This window comes from Bos indicus x Bos taurus, chromosome 23 (assembly GCF_003369695.1).
Source record: "Bos indicus x Bos taurus breed Angus x Brahman F1 hybrid chromosome 23, Bos_hybrid_MaternalHap_v2.0, whole genome shotgun sequence".
NCBI lineage: Eukaryota > Metazoa > Chordata > Mammalia > Artiodactyla > Bovidae > Bos > Bos indicus x Bos taurus.
The window spans coordinates 19285242-19303763 of NC_040098.1; the positions used below are offsets into that span (position 1 = coordinate 19285242).

General features: G+C 41.3%; 1 protein-coding gene across 5 annotated transcripts in view; it reads right to left on the minus strand.

Moving 5' to 3' along the window:
• SUPT3H (SPT3 homolog, SAGA and STAGA complex component) overlaps positions 1-18522 on the minus strand; it is a 414047-nt gene that overhangs the window by 8052 nt on the left and 387473 nt on the right. For 3 of the 5 annotated variants that reach the window (XM_027524850.1, XM_027524851.1, XM_027524852.1), the window contains exon 12: positions 5172-5257. In XM_027524850.1, coding sequence (XP_027380651.1) covers positions 5216-5257 — 42 coding nt within the window. In that variant the 3' untranslated portion in view covers positions 5172-5215. Of the gene's footprint in view, positions 1-5096; positions 5258-18522 lie in introns of those variants that run through there. The other 2 variants (XM_027524849.1, XM_027524853.1) reach the window with 1 other exon arrangement.

The window sequence follows — 18522 nt, forward strand, 5'->3', positions numbered from 1 at the left end:
ATAGGAACAAAGAACATAGAGTAATAAATGAGGAATTCATCCCAAACACAGAAATTATATACACCATTAAAAATAGTTATGCTTAAATAACAACTCTTGCCTCTAAAACTGGAACATTATTTTTGAATCTCAACTATTGCAATATGTGCAGACAGAAGGTTAATGACATATCCTCAAAATGGCATGTTTAGAAAGGTGCATTTGCAAATTCAGGTGAAGGGAGAAATATTTTTTTTTTTAATTTATTTTTAGTTGTGGGATACCTGCTCCACAATACTGTGTTGGTCTCTGCCATACATCAGCATGAGTCAGCCATAGGTACACATGTGTCTCCTCCCTCCTGAACCTCCCTTCCGCCTGCCACCCAATCCCACTCTTCCAGGTTGTGAGAGAGCCCTGGTGGAGTGCCCTGAATTATTCCGCACATTCACACTGGCTATCTGTGTTGCACAGTAGTGAACATGTTTCCACGTTACTCTCTCCATTGGTCCCACCCTGTCCTTCCTCCCTGCACCCTCCCCCGGGTCCGTAAGTCTGTCTTCTATGTTTACATTCCACTGAAGTCAAGTGAGGTCGCTCAGTTGTATCCGACTTTTTGTGACCCCATGGACTATAGCCTGCCAGGCTCCTCCGTCCATGGGATTTTCCAGGCAAGAATACTGGAGTGGGTTGCCATGCCCTTCGCCCTTCTCCAGGGGATCTTCCCAACCCAGGGATCAAACCCGGGTCTCCCACATTGCAGGCAGACTCTTTACCCTCTGAGCCACCAGGGAAGTCCTTAATTGCTGCCCTGCATATAGGTTCATCAGTAGGTCTTTCTAGATTTCATATATATGTGTTATTATACAATATGTTTTTCTCTAACTTCACTTTGTATAACAGGCTCTAAGTTCATCCACCTCATTAGAACTGACTCAAACATGTTTCTTTTCATGGCTGAGTAATATTCCATTGTGTATATGTACCACAGTTTCTTTATCCATTCATCTGTTGGTGGACATCTAGGTTGCTTCCATGTCCTGGCTACTGTGAATGGTGCTACAGTGAACACTGGGGTACATACGTCTGTTTCAATTTTGGTTTCCTTGGGGTATATGCCTAGTAATAAGATTGCTGGGTTATATGGTAGCTTTATTCCTAGTTTTCTAAGGGATCAAAGGGAGAAATATTTCTATTTCTTTTATCCTCATGTCTATAAAGCAGCATCAATTTCTCATAAGAGACGTTATTTATTTACTTACCTGATTTATTTATTTTCAAATTCCATCTCCTAAACACAGAGCTACAAAAATAGAAACTATTTTGATTTACAATTGAGCCTGACTTTTTATATTGTTTAGCTATAACTTTTCATTTTATGTTGGAGTATAGTTAATTTACAATATTGTGTTAATTTCAGGTATATAGCAAAGTTAATTAGTTGTACATATACATATATCTATTCTTTCTCAGGTTCTTTTCCCACATAGGTCATTAGAGAGTGTTGAGTAGAGTTTCCTGTGCTATACGGTAGGTTCTTGCTGATTATATTATTTTGTATACTGGAGTGTGTATGTGTTAATCCCAATCTCCTCATTTATCCACTGCCCTCCATCTTTCCCTGTTGGTAACCATAAGTTTGTTTTTCTGAGAGTCTGTTTCTGTTTTGCAAACACAATCATTTGTATGATTTTTTAACTTCCACATATAAATGATACCATATGATATTTGTCTACTAAGTGACTTATTTCACTTAGCATCCTCCTGCAATGCGCGAGTCCTGGGTTTGATCCCTGGGCTGGGAAGATCCCCTGGAGGAGGGCATGGCAGCCCACTTCAGTATTCCTTCCTGGAGAATGCCCATGGACAGAGGAGCCTGGCAGGACACAGCCAGGCGACTAAGTGCAGCACACAGGATAATCTCTGGGTCCATCCAATGTTGCTGCAAATGGCATCACTGTTCTTTTTTATGGTGAGTAATACTCCATTGTATATACGCACCACGTCTCTATCCATTCATCTGTTGATGGACATTTAGATTGCTTCCATGTCCTGTTTATTGTAAACAGAGCTGCAATGAACACTGGGCTGCAGGCACCTTTCTGAAGTATGGTTTTCTTCAGATACAGGCCCCAGAGTCGGATTGATGGGTCATACGGTAGCTCTGTTTTTAGTTTTTTAAGGAACCTCCAGAGTGTTCTCCCTAGTGGCTGCACTAATTTACATTCCCACCAACAGTGTACGAAGGTTCTCTTTTCTCCACATCCTCTCCAGCACTTACTGTCTGTAGACATTTTGATGATGGCCGTTCTGACCAGTGTGAGGTGATACCTCATTGTGGTTCTGATTTGTATTTCTCCAATAATTAGTGATGCTGAACGTCTTTTCATGTGCCTGACTTCTTTTTAAAAATTGAGGTACAACTGACATATAACACATTAGTTAATTAATATCACAGCCCATCTGAAGATTTTAATCTAATGCTTGTGCTTTAGAATATGTCCATAATTAGAATCATTTAAAAAATAAGAGTTTGGGGGCTTCTCTGATGACTCAGAATCTGCTTGAGATGCAAAAGACAGATCACAGGTTCAATCCCTGAGTTAGGAAGATCCTAATGGCAACGCACTCCAGTATTCTTCCCTGGGAAATTCCATGGACAGAGGAGCCTGGTGGGCTACAGTTTATGGGATTGCAGAGTCAGACACGGCTGAGTGACTAACATTTTCACTTTCACAAAATAAGTTTAGGTTATTGTCTAAGATAAACATGCCATAAAACCCTGACATGTCTTGGTGACATCTAAGGCAGATCCAGAATGGCAAAGTATAAGACTAAGCTGAGAATTAGGGACAATGAGTCTGGTCTCTGGTCTGTCACAGCCACTGTTGAGTGACCTTGGGAAAGTCAGTTTCCCTCTCCAAGCCACCATTTTCCATCTGTAAAATGAGTGGATGTAGTCAATGATCTTTAAGACCATCTTCTACTCTTGACATTTTATGATTCCACATAATATTTTAATCTTGAAAGAACAATTTATTTAAGTCCCCATTTCTGAAACTTTCCTTTTATAAATCTTTTTCCCCCCATACTCACTGCTTAAGGAAATTTTATTTCACTTCAAATTTAGCGCTGTGGAAAGAGTCAGAAAAAGAACCTAAGTGTAGACAAGAAAAAAAAAGAATTACAAATATTAATATTGAGCAATTACGGGGACATCTAGGCTGGTTCAGGACAGACATAAATGACCTTGTTTTATTCTAAATTCAGCTCACTGGCTTATGATGAAAAGTGAAAGGTTATTATATGGACTTACTGGGCAAAACCAGATTTTATAAATAATTACCTGTCAGACTGTTCAAGATAGACAAACATACGCCAGACCAACAAAAACATAGACCTGTCATATTTTTGAGAGAAATGTACGTTGAGTCTTCCTTCTCTGGGACTATAAGGAGATCAGGTAGAATAAAATGAAGGGGAAAAAACCTAAACCTTATATTTTCTGCCTTGTGCATACTTTAAAATGTATAATGTGGGACAGGAGGAATTTTGATGTGAAAAATCAGCTCCTGAAGATTTTATACATCTATGAGCCTGGCACAGAAACCAAATACAATAAATGCTGTCATTTAAAAAAGTTAGGATGTTTACTGCAAGCTTATAATTTTCTGTGATTAGGGACGCCAAGAAAAATAAGAATGATGATAAAAAGAAAAGTTTAATCATCCATTTCACCAATCACAGATGGAACATCAAAACCCTTCGGCAATTTTTTGATATTATATATCTGTACTTTGTTGTTGTTGTTGTTGTTCTTGACACGAAGATTTCTTCCAGAAGGACTAACACAAAACAGGTAAATGACAGTTCACAAATGTGAATGAAAAAGTGAAAGTGAAGTCGCTCAGTCGTGTCCGACTCTTTGTGACCCCATGGACTGGAGCCTATCAGGCTCCTCCGTCCATGGGATTGTCCAGGCAAGAGTGCTGGAGTGGATTGCCATTGCCTTCTCCAGGGGATCTTCCAGACCCAGGAATCGAACCCAGGTCTCCTGCATTGCAGGCAGACGCTTTACCGTCTGAGCCACCAGGGAAGCTATTGTGGCACAATCCCATTAGCTGAGCCTCGCTGTGATCTGGTCACAGCAGGAAAATCCTTCACGCTTCTCATTTCTATTTTTATTAATTCTTGACAAAGGCTGTCTCAGTGTGCGTAGAAACCACAATAAAAGCAAAATTATGCAAAACTCATCAAGTGTGAAAGAGATAACTTCCTTTTTTTGCAATTCAAGTTGAATCAAGATAGGTATATTACTGCTATATTCGAGTTTGTTTCCAAGAGTGACAGTTCCTCATTTGCTGGAGAAAGTACAGATGTCAGAAGGATAACTCAGCTGCTAGAGCAGGGAAGGGCCCAGCCCACACGCAGGCTAGGTGCTAGCACTTTGGAGTGAGAAAACCGATCACTCAGCTGCCCTTCCACTGATTCTAACTGCTTGGCTTCTAAATGGGTATGGTGTGTGTGAGGGGTGGGCCTGGGGATCCAAGGGACAGGGGAAGGCGAGAAATAAAGACGGGAAGAGTTCTGTGAGGGAAAAAACACACCACAGGCAGATACTTGGAAAGTAGGGAAGACGCCATAAGAATGACAGATGTACAATACGTGGGGTGAAGGGAAGAAAAGATAGGAACAGACAGTTCATCGGGCCTATTAGGTCTTTGATTAGTCTGAGTTCATAAGGTGGACATGTGTCTGTAAAATACATGAAGATCTAGTCACCAAATGTCAGAAAGTAGAGTTGGTGGGACAGTGCAAGGGGAAATGTGACTGTCCTTTTAATTGTGTGTCCTTTGTCCCAAACCTGGATTACAAAATGCATCAAATAAAACACAGACTAAACACTGAGAAAAAAAAAAAAAAAGACACTGCTTTTAAGTTATGTGAGCTGAGAGCAGCTCTACTCCAAATTCAAATTGCAAAATTGCATTCTTGTCCACCTACACACCACCCTGAACATCCTGCCATTAATTGGCTAAATGGCCCATCCAGTAAACAAGACTAAGCGCTGAGGGGGCTGGAAAAGGGCTGGAGTCAGTCAGTTGATAGTCACAACAAACCAACCCACTCCCAAGGCTGTGGAGAGGGTAAACTTGTATTTTATTTTGCCCAAGGAGGGGAACAGAAATCACCTTAATATAACATTGCCTTTCCTGTTGTCGCAGTCCCAGTCACATCAGCAGGCCAGAAAAGCCATCCCGTTCCTGCGGTAGGCACTCTGTCAAAGAAGAAGAAATCTGCAGTGAATTATCACATCAAGTCAAAGCAGGAAAGGGGGCAAAAGAGCAAGCAGCACTTTCTTCCTGTTTTGGGGCTTGGCTGGCTACAGTCTAGTAGGGTGCTTCATCTGAACATTGCTGGTGGCCAAGCATTAGCAACTGCTCTGTTAAAAAGTCAGTGTGGTTAACAAGTGGTTAGTGATTCTATTTCGGGGCAGTGGGAGAAATGTAAAATAAGACATCCCATTTTGTTAATTGATTGGGCTTGGTTAGGCCAAAGACATGTTGTGTTGAATCTGTTTGTCCTTTAGAAACATGTGTTCTCTATTGGACATGCCCAGGAATCACTTCTAACTAAGTATCTTAATAGTCTATAAATTACTGACTCATTATATCCTTCCCAGGCCTAATTTATAGTCTCAGTAAAAAGCTATGGGAACAGATAGTAATAGAGGCCCCCTTGCCCAATACGGTGCTAGAGTTCTGTACATTATAGGCATTACATAAAACGTGAATCTTACACAATTTTATTATGCATAGATAGATAGATAGATATTCATGATGGGATAAAAATACACCCATAAAAGAAAAATGGGAAAATAAATACTAATTGTAATAATGTAATATACTCCAGCAAAGAAAGTAACACGGCATAATAATGTAATATACTCCATAAAGAAAGCAACATTTCATCCCAAGAGACATATTTTGCGTTTCAGAATTGGGAGAATTGGGCCACACAGGGCCTTCCACAATGAGACTCAGAGTGAAGCAGAACTGAAATCCAGGATTTAGGAATAAAATTCCTCTTTTCACCACCATAGTTTTCATTAGTTAAACTTGGACCAGCCACCTTCAGAGGATTTGTAACCCTCAATTAGATGAAATTTTTATATAATGTATTTTCAGAAAAATGTGAAAAAGACAAATCCTCATAACATTATGAATTTTTTGTTCTTTTAAGCTAATAATTCTGGGGCTGTTCTGGAGTATATAAACTTTCAGTCCAATAAATTTACCTTCAACAGCCATCTTACAGGAAATACAAAATAAGCTTTTATGATTAAGATAATGTTAGGAATGTGCAGAAGAGTTTAATTCTAAAAAATGATTATTTTTAATTATACAGAAAAAAAAAAGAAAAGTAAAACCCAAGTTTTTTTTTTTTTTTTTTTTTTTGTGTAATAAAGTTTTATTAAAGTATAAAGGAGATAGAGAAAGCTTCTGACATAGGCATCAGAAGGGGGTAGAAAGAGTACCCCAAAACCCAAGTTTTTGACAAAGACTTCTACCAACATTAGGTGAAACAAAAATGGTTTTCCAAATAACTTTCTCTTAATCATAAAATTCAACTAGCTTCAAAACCTTCCCTCCAAATCTCCTGCTTACACAGGATTTACTATGGTTGTCAGGCTTGGGAGCCCTGGTTGAAATTTCATTAGTGGGCTGTTACACAGTTCACTCTGGATCAGCGTATCAAGGATGAGAAAACAGGCAGATCCAATAGAGCCCTTCTTTGGGGCTCGCTCTGTGAGCTCCATCTTACCAATGGACTTTCTGTGTCATAGGGCACTTCTGGACGGAAGCACACGTGCGAACAAAGGCTAGAAAATTCCAACTTGAGCTCCTAAGACCGTGCACAGGAGAACAGTGGAAAATGAGCTCCTTGGAGAGCCACAAATAACTTGCAGGAACGGATAGGGTGTCTTCCCACAACCACAGGCAGGGGAGCCTCAGGCCCTGAAATAGCCCCTTCCACCACGGCTGCCTTCGAGAGGCTCACACCAAAGTAATACTTTCTGCTTCTTACCCTTGATATTTCACGTTTTACAACCACTGTGACAACCTTCAACATAACATAATATTTAAAGCCCAGGGATGGTTTACATGGAGATAAACAGACCTGGGAGTAAAGCTGGATTCCTCTTCAACATAAATGGTTGAGGTGAGCCTTGCTTGAAAAAGTAACCTTGGCTCAGGAGAAGACCAAAGTTTTGGCTGAGCCCACCTGAGAAATTACCAAATTTAATCTTTCCAGGGTGGGTGATATGAGATGGTTTACTCCAGTGTTGAAAAGGTCTCTTTTCACCTTCATAGGTGAGTTGATTAATGCTGTTTGCAAACAACTAAAAGATGACAGGCTTACTGAATAACAGAGGCCCTCAAGTTTAGTAAGAAAACCAAAGTTTAGAGCTGACCCGGATTTCTGGAATAAGTTCTTCCTATTCTAATTCTAAAATAAAGAAGGAACAAACAAGCATGTGTAATTAGTGAAGAGCAATTTCAGCAAACCAATCCCCTAGGGTCCTCCACCCTGAGTCACTGCTCTTTCCTTTTGATGTATAAAGGATGTATGTTGTCTGTCTGTGTAGGGCAATTATGGGAACGTCCCAAATTTGGCATCCCTTCCAGAGTAAGCAACTTGAAAGGAAGATGGATGGAGACAACTCATCTTTGTGTCAACTGTGAATTTCTCTCTATTTGTGCTGCGAATGCTGAAACTAAATTTAAACATTGCTTGGTGTGAGGGCCTTCCAGAGGCCACGTTCTCATGAAGCACTCTGCATCCCACTCACTCTCTATTGTTAGATATTGTGAACAATTCACAGACACTCTTAGTACAACCCAGACCTTGAGCAGAAAAAGCCAGGACCTCCCCAACTACTGAAAAGTATAAATTAATTAATAACACAGACTCCCTCTCCTCAAACCAGCTCTGACTTGCTATATACCACTTAAGCTTCATTTCTGACTTAACAGAGCTCTGTTCTCAACTACTGTTTGCTTCCATGTAAATGTATTGAAAAGTTCAGATATTTTAGTATCTCTCAAAGTACCAGCAAAGAATATATGTATACATATACATGTGTGTATGTGTGTGTGTGTATGTATGTGGCTTCCCTGGTGGCTCAGATGGTCAAGAATCTGCCAGCAATGCAGGAGACCCCGGGTTTAATCCCTCAGTCAGGAAGATCCCCTGCAGAAGGGAACAGCAACCCCCTCCAGTATTCTTGCCTGCAGAATTCCATGGACAGGAGCCTGGCAGGCTGTAGTCCATGGGGACACAAAGAGCTGGACACAATGGAGCGACTAACACTTCCACACACACACACACACACATATATATATATATATAATATGTATTTTTATTTTTTTTAAGGACCAATTGTAGTTCTTAGGTATTTTTTTCTAAAATTGAGTATCAAGTTAGTCCCCCTGTTTTTGACATTCTTTTTTATTGATTCAGCTCCAAATTATGACCTGTTACTGGAAGCTCAATCTACCTGGATAAGCAGACACAGACTCTACCTGCTGCACTGGGCACTGGTGGGATGTTAACTCATAAGTGTGACCTTTACAATGGGAAATTAACAAGTCTGTGTGTGCACGGGCAATGAACAAACTAGGGAAAACATTTAAATCCCAAACTGGTTTACTTCTGCTTTTATGGTTCATCATAATTGGACATTTTAAGGAATACAAATTAACATTAAAAAGGCAAAAGTTAGTAAGTATCTTAAGCAAAAAGAAGATAAATATGCTACAAAGCATACCCTGCAGTTCCAAGTTGAATATGATTGTGTGTATATGTGTTGTTTCGGAGAAGGCGATGGCACCCACTCCAGTACTTTTCCCTAGAAAATCCCATGGACAGAGGAGCCTGGTGGGCTGCAGTCCATGGGGTCGCTAAGAGTCGGACACGACTGAGCGACTTCACTTTCACTTTTCACTTTCACGCATTGGAGAAGGAAATGGCAACCCACTGCAGTGTTCTTGCCTGGAGAATCCCAGGGACGGGAAGCCTGGTGGGCTGCCGTCTATGGGGTCGCACAGAGTCGGACACGACTGAAGTGACTTAGCAGCAGCAGCAGCAGCATGTGTTGTTTGTGCCAGTAGCCTAATTAGTAAGACTTTAATTACAGATAAAGCTATCGCCTTCAGTTCAGACCTACACATATTCTCACTACTACACTTCCTGATTTACTCGCTTTTTAAAGTAAAATAAAACAAGAATTTCATTGTAGGGACTAACCTCAGCAAGATGGCAAACTAGGAGGTCCCAAAGCTTGTCTCCCCAACAAAACAATAAACAACTACAAACAGTCAAAAAATAGCTCCGAATTACAACAAAAAAGTATGACTATACAGAAGAGTGTAGGAAGCATTTTATTTGCATTATTCACCCATGCCAGTCCAGAGCAGCTCAGTACAAAGAGTGACCCTACCTTGGAGGCATATCATCCCAGAGGAAAAGGAAAGCAGGAGATTCCCTGCAAACCTCCCCTCCCCAATGCTGTGGACGTTTGCTACCAAGCACCCCCACAGTCTTTACCAACAAAGAACCCAGTCATCAAGCTGCATGGAGTCCCCACTGCTGTGTTTCCTTGCTGGGGCTGGAGCTGTCTCCCCTGTGCCTCACTCTCTGGGATCATGATGCCATAGCATCTCACCATTGATGGGAGTGAAGCTACTGCTGCTCTCTGTGCCCTGCCTCCAGGGTTCTGCAGCTACTATCAGCGGGGCCCAGATGCTGCTTTCTGTTCCACTCCTGGATTCTAAGTCATGGCATTGCTTGCCATCACTGGGCTACACTGATACAGCTCTGCGTTCTACTCTTTGGGTCCTGAGTCATGGCTTTGACCTGGCACTGCTGAGGCTACGCTGCTGCTGCTCTGTGCCCTGTGCCCTGGAGCCAGAGGCAGGACTTTGACCCACCATCCCCAGGGTGTGCCGTTGCTGCACCCCCCAGTTGGTGCCACTACTGTATCTCCCCATCCTGGGGCCACAAATCACTGTGCTGAGTCCCAAGGACTCAGACCCTGGCTCCATGAAGACGTGCACACGCCTGCACCTCAGGCACTGGTGCACCAGGACCAAGGTACTTCCCCATGCGCCTGACTCCAAAACCCCGGCTCCACCGCCACTGAGCACCAGCGCACTAAATCTGGCACCAAAAAGGATCCCTTTGGCTAGAAATTCCTCCAACAGGCAAAAAAGGAAGACCCCCGGCAGCCTCTGTCATTGAAGACCCCAACAGCTGTAGATTCTACTGCCACTGGCAGGACCTCTGTGGTCTGGGCCACTGCAGAGCCCTGCAGTCTTTGCCAAAGTTGACCTCAGCTGCTGATGGAGCTGCCTGGAGACTGTGCCACTGTGCTTTCCCCAGAATCAGAGCTGCTGAACTCCAGCCAACCAGAGATCTCACAGACACTTTCAGGTGAAAACCCTCCTCTTCCAGAGTCAGTCTGAAAAGGCGGAAAAGAGATGACTGCTCCCTCAAATGTGCAAACATCAACGCAAAGCTCCTAGAAACAGGAAAAAGCAAGGAAACATAACACCACCAAAGGAGCTCAGAAATTTTCCTGTGACTAAGGCCAAAGAAACAGTTATCTGTGAGGTACTTGCAAAAGAATTAAAAATGATTATCTCAAGAAATCATTTGTCTGTCAGAAAGCTGACAGACTGAGTTGTCTGAGTTCAATTCAATGAACTCAAGGAAACAATGCATGAACAAAATGAGAAGTTCAACAAAGAGACAGAAATCATAAAAAAGAGTGAAACAAAAATTTGGGAGCCGAAGGATGAAAAATGCAAGAGAGAGCTTCAAAAACAGACTCAATCAAACAGAAGAAAGAATGTGCCAACTTGAAGAGAGATTTTTTGATATTATCCATTAAGAGGAGAAAAGAAATAAGAATGAAAAAAGTGTGATAAAAGTCTGTGTAAATTAGGGGATATTATTTAAGTGAAACAATATAGTCAGCTCCCATATGTTAGTCACAGAGCAAGGTTTAACAAACTTAAGAACACTGAAATCCTATCAAGCGTATTTCCCAAACACAATGAAACTAGAAATCAATGATAGGAGGAAAGCCAGAAAATTCACAAATATGTAGAAATTAAAAAAGCCCACCCACATGGACAAACAATGGGTCAACAAAAAGTCAAAGGGAAATACAAAAATTTCAATATAAACAACAAAAAAAGCCCTATAATATACCAAAACTTATGGGATGCAGCAGAAGAAGTTCTAAGGGGCAAGTTTATAGTGATAAATGCCTACATTAAGACAAAAGGAAGATTTTAAATAAACCTAGCCTTATATGTTATATAACCTTATATGATTCAATTATCCCTCAATAAGGCTGGAAAAAAATGGGGAAAAAAATCTCATTATAGCAGGTCTCAAATTCACTTTTAAATACTTCATTTCTCAAAGGTCTAAGACAGAAGATTTTTGTCCTATTATTTGAATTCTTATAGATTTGCAGAATTTGATTTTAACAACTCTACTGAGTTCCAACTCCGCGTAAGCCACTATGTGCTTGGTGGTACGAAGGCCTCAAAGACGAGTGACACGGCTCCTGCAGCCACTGAAGCTTCCAACTGAATGTTAACAGTTTAACCGCCACAATTAAAATGCATTGACAGGTCATTTTCAAGGGTGGGGAAAAAAATAAGGCAGGCTTTTTGTTTGCTCTTCTACTTTTAATCACAATATTTAATTTCAGATAAAAGGCATGAGATTTGTATATTTCTTAAAGCAGGGGTTCAGTTCAGTTCAGTTCAGTTGCTCAGTCGTGTCCGACTCTTTGCGACCCCATGAATCGCAGCACGCCAAGCCTCCCTGTCCATCACCAACTCCCGGAATTCACTGAGACTCGTGTCCATCGAGTCAGTGATGCCATCCAGCCATCTCATCCTCTGTCGTCCCCTTCTCCTCCTGCCCCCAATTCCTCCCAGCATCAGAGTCTTTTCCAATGAGTCAACTCTTTGCATGAGGTGGACAAAGTACTGCAGTTTCAGCTTTAGCATCAGTCCTTCCAAAGAAATCCCAGGGCTGATCTCCTTCAGAATGGACTGGTTGGATCTCCTTGCAGTCCAAGGGACTCTCAAGAGTCTTCTCCAACACCACAGTTCAAAAGCATCAATTCTTTGCTGCTCAGCCTTCTTCACAGTCCAACTCTCACATCCATACATGACCACAGGAAAAACCATAGCCTTGACTAGACGGACCTTTGTTGGCAAAGTAATATCTCTGCTTTTGAATATGCTATCTAGGTTGGTCATAACTTTCCTTCCAAGGAGTAAGCGTCTTTAATTTCATGGCTGCAGTCACCATCTGCAGTGATTTTGGAGCCCCCAAAAATAAAGTCTGACACTGTTTCCACTGTTTCCCCATCTATTTCCCATGAAGTGATGGGACTGGATGCCATGATCTTCGTTTTCTGAATGTTGAGCTTTAAACCAACTTTTTCACTCTCCACTGCAGGGGTGGCAAATATTAAAAAAAAAAATACTATACTTTTTAAGATTGGATTATGAAGTATTCAATACTTTCATGTCCATATCTAATTTAGCCATTGCCACAACTATTAAAAATAAAGGCCTTATTATTCTCCTTTTTAAAGTGATATGTTTAATGAGTGATCAGTAAATTTAGGATTCAAAATTCAAGACCTGTATTCTTTTCATTATACCATTGTCTTACACTAAACAAAAGAAAACAACTCCCCACCCCCCAAAGTCTACCTTAATTTATCCCATCTAGATTAGTGTAGACATATCTGTTCTCCTAGTCCTAACAAACTCAAGTCTTGCTAAAGGTCACTTAAATTAAAACTGTACTTCAAAGATTTAAACTAGATTAGCTTGGCACAATCCCTGGAGTGCAGAGATGGGACCTTAATCTAAATCATCTTCAGTTTGGAGGCACTCTCAACTAGTGCTTATTTCCAGAGTAATTTAAAGGTTAGTATATAATAATAATAATAATAAAACACTGTGCGTCCAAATAACTTGGGGGAGCTTTACAAAAATAACAGATACTCTGGCTTCACTTCTTCCAAGTCTATTGGTCTGAGTGGAGTTCGGGTTTGGAACGTTTTAAAAGCAATCCAGGGACTTTCCTGGTGGTCCAGTGGTTAAGAATCTACCTTGCGATGCAGGGGAACGTGGGTTCAATCCCTGGTCGAGGAACAAAGATCCCACATGCCCTGGTGCAACTAAGGCCACAGGCCCCAACTACGGAGCCTGTACACCACCACAAAGATCCACATGCCGCAACTAAGGCCTGAGGCAACCAAGTAAATAGATACATTTTGAAAAAAAATTCTTCCCTATGACCTGGATGCACAACAAGGGCTGAGAACGATGGTGGAGTAGGTGAGTGCACCATGAATAGGACTCCAAAATGGTTTTGTCAACAAATAGAGAATTGTTTCAGTCTGTCACGATCAGACAGTATTTCATAATGGGAATCCTAATCTTAGCATTTAATACAGAAGAAATAGAAACTAAGGTTTTCAACTGCTACATTTAACATGGATAACCAACATGGACCTACTGCACAGCACAGGGAACTCTGCTTAGTGTGATGTGGCAGCCTGGATGGGAGGGGAGTTTGGAGGAGAATGGGTCAAGTACAGGTGTGGCCGAGTCCCTTCACTGTTCACCTGAAACTATCACAGCCTTGTTTGTTAATCAATTCCACCGCAACACAAAATACAGTTTTAAAAACTGAGGTTTTCAGACGTGCCTCTTACGAAGACAGCAGATGGGCTACCTGCGGCTCTCTCACTTCTGACTGGGGCCACGTGCAGACCAGTCACTGTTCTCCTTCCCAGGAGCTGGGATGCTGCTGTGACGGAGCACAGCCCTGCAGCCCGCCACACCACGTTTAATTCCATAACGGCAGAGGGATTTGGAAGCTAAGCCTACTAAACCACGTTGAACAAGTCTTTTGCTTACATCTAAAATCAAGGAACAATAAAACTTTGGAATTGGGAAGTGTCTTTGAGAACTCCTCTAGTCCTATTCCTAATCTAACAGATGAAAAAACTGCTGCCCAGAGAGAGACACACAGACCTGTGGGCACGTGGCGGATAACCCAGGACGGTTCTCATTCTGCCCAAAGCTGTATGTTCAGCTTCTCCGACCTTAATGGGGAAAACAGATGTCGGGGGAAAAATTGTTTTTCCAGATAAAGAATCCTTGGGAGCAGAAAAGTTAAGGGGCTGGAGGGAGGGAAGGACTTCATTGCCCAAAACAGGACAGCTGAGTAGTTAGAACAAGACACGCCATGATGAGCTTTCAGTGCTATGCTTGCCTCTTTGGCATTCTGATTACCTCTCCCTTGGAAAATCACTTAATATCCCCGAGTGCCCCCAATAATAGTTTTGATAAATAGATGAACTCTGTAAATAATTAAGATCAACCTGGCTGAAAGGTTCTGTGGCAAAAGCACGCACCTTTAGAAGCTTCACAGGAATGACACACCATTTATTTGCGCTCAAGTCTTTCTAATAAGTCTGTGTTCAGTGTCTGATTTAGGGTCAAGCATACAATGTGGCCTGCCTGGGTCAGCTTGGAGTTGGCCAATTTGGGCTAAATCCAGGAGAGAAAGGACAATAAAAAGATTTGGAGCCTACATTCACCCTTTCCCAAACTACTGTTAACTCCCAATTAACTAAATGTAGGGTAGACTCTGCGTTTTGGATGATGTGCGGGCCACAGGAGCCACCCTGGTTACCAAGGGCCTGGTGGTTTCTCAAGAGCTCTCTTCTGCTCCATGGGGATGCGAGGGTACCGAGGGCAGAGGTTCTATGACTACTGGCTTGGCTTTGCTGGAGGATGTGGTGGGGGAGGCAGGGGGGTGAACTGAAAGCAACAGGCTTTCCCTGCATGTGTGTGCCAAGTTGCTTCAGTCGTGTCCGACTCTCTGTGATTCTATGGGCTGTAGCCCACCAGGCTCCTCTGTCCATGGGATTCTCCAGGCAAGGATACTGGAGTGGGTTGCCATTTCCTCCTCCAGGGGATCTTCCCCACCCAGGGATCGAACCTGTGTCTCCTGAGGCTCCTGCATTACAGGTGGATTCTTTATCACTCAGCCACCGGGGAAGCCCACAGGCTTTCCCTAGTCTTTATTAATGAGGTTAACCTAAGTGTTCCATTTATTGGACTATTCAGTTGAGTAGGGGCTGAGGGTATGTACCTCTCTGAATTTCATGTATAAAAATGTTAATTTCATGTATAAAAATGCTGTTTCACAAGACAGCCACATTAGCCCACCTCACTCCCCAGTTACTGTCAAGACCAACGGTGCTTTTATCTCCCTTTTTCTATCTCTCTTCTGGCAGCAACACTGGAGACTACACCAGTTTGTTTCAAATTCCACGACCCCCATCAGCCCCAATTCAGCCCTGCCCTCTGTGGGGTCACTGGATTCAGAGTCCAAGCCCCCTCCCAGCTCCTTCACTTGCTGAAGGAGGTGACTGTGCCCTGAGAGGCATCTTGTTTTGCTTTAATACTATAAATCTTTGAACCCCTGGAGCTTCATATCAAAGCTATGTAATAGCTCTTTAAAAGATAAAATATGCCCCCTTTTCTTGCTGCCCTTGTGTCTGCGTGTGGGCAAGAGATTTAATTACAATGAATAAAACTGAATGGTGGTCTGAGACTCTTAAAATCAAAGTGGGGATCATGGCTGAATTTCATTAGCAAACATAAATACAAATAGGCACATCTTGTTTGTACCAATGCCATGTGACTTTCCCCCTTTTGATAATTTCAATCTAACTCTGATAAATTTCAGAAAATCTAAACTGAACCATATGATGTATAGCACTGTAATATGCAAAGCTCTTCATTAAACATTTTCCTTTTTTGGGTACTTCCCCATGTTATAAATATCCTGTGAAAATCATGGAGGACAGTTTGTCAGACAGCAGAGCCTTGATTTAAGACAGTGGAGGGAGCCCTGCCCTCTAAATAAGAGGTCTTCTCTGGCTGGCAGAATGGGAAAAAGACATAGCATTAACTTCCATTCTATTCCAAGTAACTGTGAGCCTATAAATCTTACGGAATGTGTCATTTTATGCATGTTTTTGTCTAAGTCTGTATCATATTCTTCTTAAAAGTTATTTCAGCATTCTGGATATAAACATCTCTCAATTAAAATTAATTATTAAAAATTACCATTTCTAATTGCCCAAGTCATCTCAATCAAATTATATGAGAGATGTGTTAATTTCTTTGCTGTCATTGAGCAAAGTAATTACATGGTTGATGCAAACAGCACAGTATTTTAGAGAAAAGTTTTTTGTGAATGTTATTTTTAGCAATTTTATATGAGTCTAAATAGAAGTGTACCATTTCTATGCTTAAACTATTCTTTCCATGATACTGTATGCACTTAAATACACTTATGGTAGTAATAATTTAATGGCAATAATATTAAGCTTTTTTTCCCCTTACACCTAAATTATAAACAATTAAAACACAAATTTCCAAACTATTCCAAGCTGCAGACACATGTTATGTATAAACAGTACCAAATTGGCAGAAGTTAGTCATCAAAATCCCCATGGCAGGAAGGGTTGGGGAGAGAGGTGCTCAGTATAACAACAGTTAATTCTTATTTTTCTTGTTTGATTCAAAGCTCTCCAGGAGGCAGGAAGTTACTATTTTATTTGTCTCTGTATGTCCAGGGTACAATCCAATGCATAACATATAAGTAGGTGCTCAATAGACAATCATCTAATGAATGAATGCATTTGATTTGCAAATAGCTTAGTTTCCTCTGGACAATGAGAAATGCTAACATGTATTCACCATGACAGTAGGGGCTGAGATATTGTCAGCTCCGAAAAAATCAGGTTTAGACTAAATACTTATCATTTCACCAGATAATCGTCAGCAGCAATTAGTAGGAAAAATAAATTAGTGACCTTGATAATTCAGTCATAAACAATGCTGCAAAGAGTCACTCTGATGTTAGTTCTCAGTTCCCACTGGGAGTGTTTCTGGGCTTCTCATTACTGTTATCTGCCAGGAGTAAACACTTTTGCATCAATGGAGCCAACTGCCTTGTGTGCCAGAAAGAAAGAATCCAAGTCATCTAAAACAACACTATTGAATTGTTTTGTTGCATCGAAACACTTTAAGTTCCAACATTCTTTTATGGAAAAGCTTACAGTAGTATAAAATAATGTTCTAAAAGTCTTGGTTGGGTGGCAGTATTACTCAATTGTATTTTCCATTTTCAAAGTTGTCAACAATGATATAATAAAAATTAAAAGAAAACACTGCCTCAGTGGCCTTTGCTATGTCAAAAAATACAACATGAGGGATAAGTACATGAATAGCAACAGCTGTTTACCAATGGTCAAGGCACCAATTTAGAACAGTAAACAAATTATAATTAAAATTCTCAAGAATTTTTAGAAGAAAATGAATAATAAAATTACAACACAGAACTATCAGGACACAGTCACTAATAATGAAAATCACTGTGGTAGCCACCTGAGAAGGTATACTTTTGTATGAACCTATTGTCATTCATTCATTTAATAACATAGGTTGCGAGATGCAGTGGCTACAGCTGTGATCAGAGAAGTGGTTCCTGCCCTTCACGTTGAACAGCCTAACGGGGGAGACATATTGAATGAAAAATGACAAAGGTAATGGGAATCACAAAATGAGAGTAGAGTATAACGGGAGCAATAAGAGCACAGAGAGGTGGGTGGTGATCAACAGTGTTTCTCGAAGGAAAAGACACTCAGCTGAGGCCAAGCTGGGGATGGGGGTGAGTGGTGAAAGGGCAGGACAGAAAAATGTTCTAGGTTAAGACCCAGAGGACAGATAGCCTGACTTATTCCAAATGCCAGTCTATAGGCTATGCTTGTCACAATAAATAGCAAGTCTAAGACACTAACCCACACCACCTACCACTGACGGGTTTATCAACATTCAGGTAAAAAACGATCATGTTATATTACTGTTCAACTAATTCTTTTCAATCACTGCTTTAGAGCCTGATATAAACTCTTTACATCAAACTGGAAGAACTGGAGGACTTCTGGTTTCTGATCCAGCATGGAAGAAGTCTGGAAGTTGCTACTCTGTCCTTGTTTACTCAAGTGAAAGTTGAACAAAGTGAAAAATCAAGAACTCTTAGATCCAAAGGAGAAGTGAAGTCACAGGGCAAACCACTGTCCTTAAAACAGAGAGACAGACAAAGAGTCACGACTTAATGGAACAGAGATCTATAAGCAAAAACCGCTGTGGGAACCAGTGCTGGGGTGGGGGACACTGAACTGTAACTGACAGACTGCTAAAGCTCAGTGTGGACAAACCTGGGGCTAAAACCCAGGGGGACTCAGACACGGGTGGTGGGGTGGGGATGGGGAAGGGAGCCACGCTTTTGTGAGTTTTAGCTCCTGGAGGTTAACTAGGTTCTCACAGTGACTATCACAGAAAAACC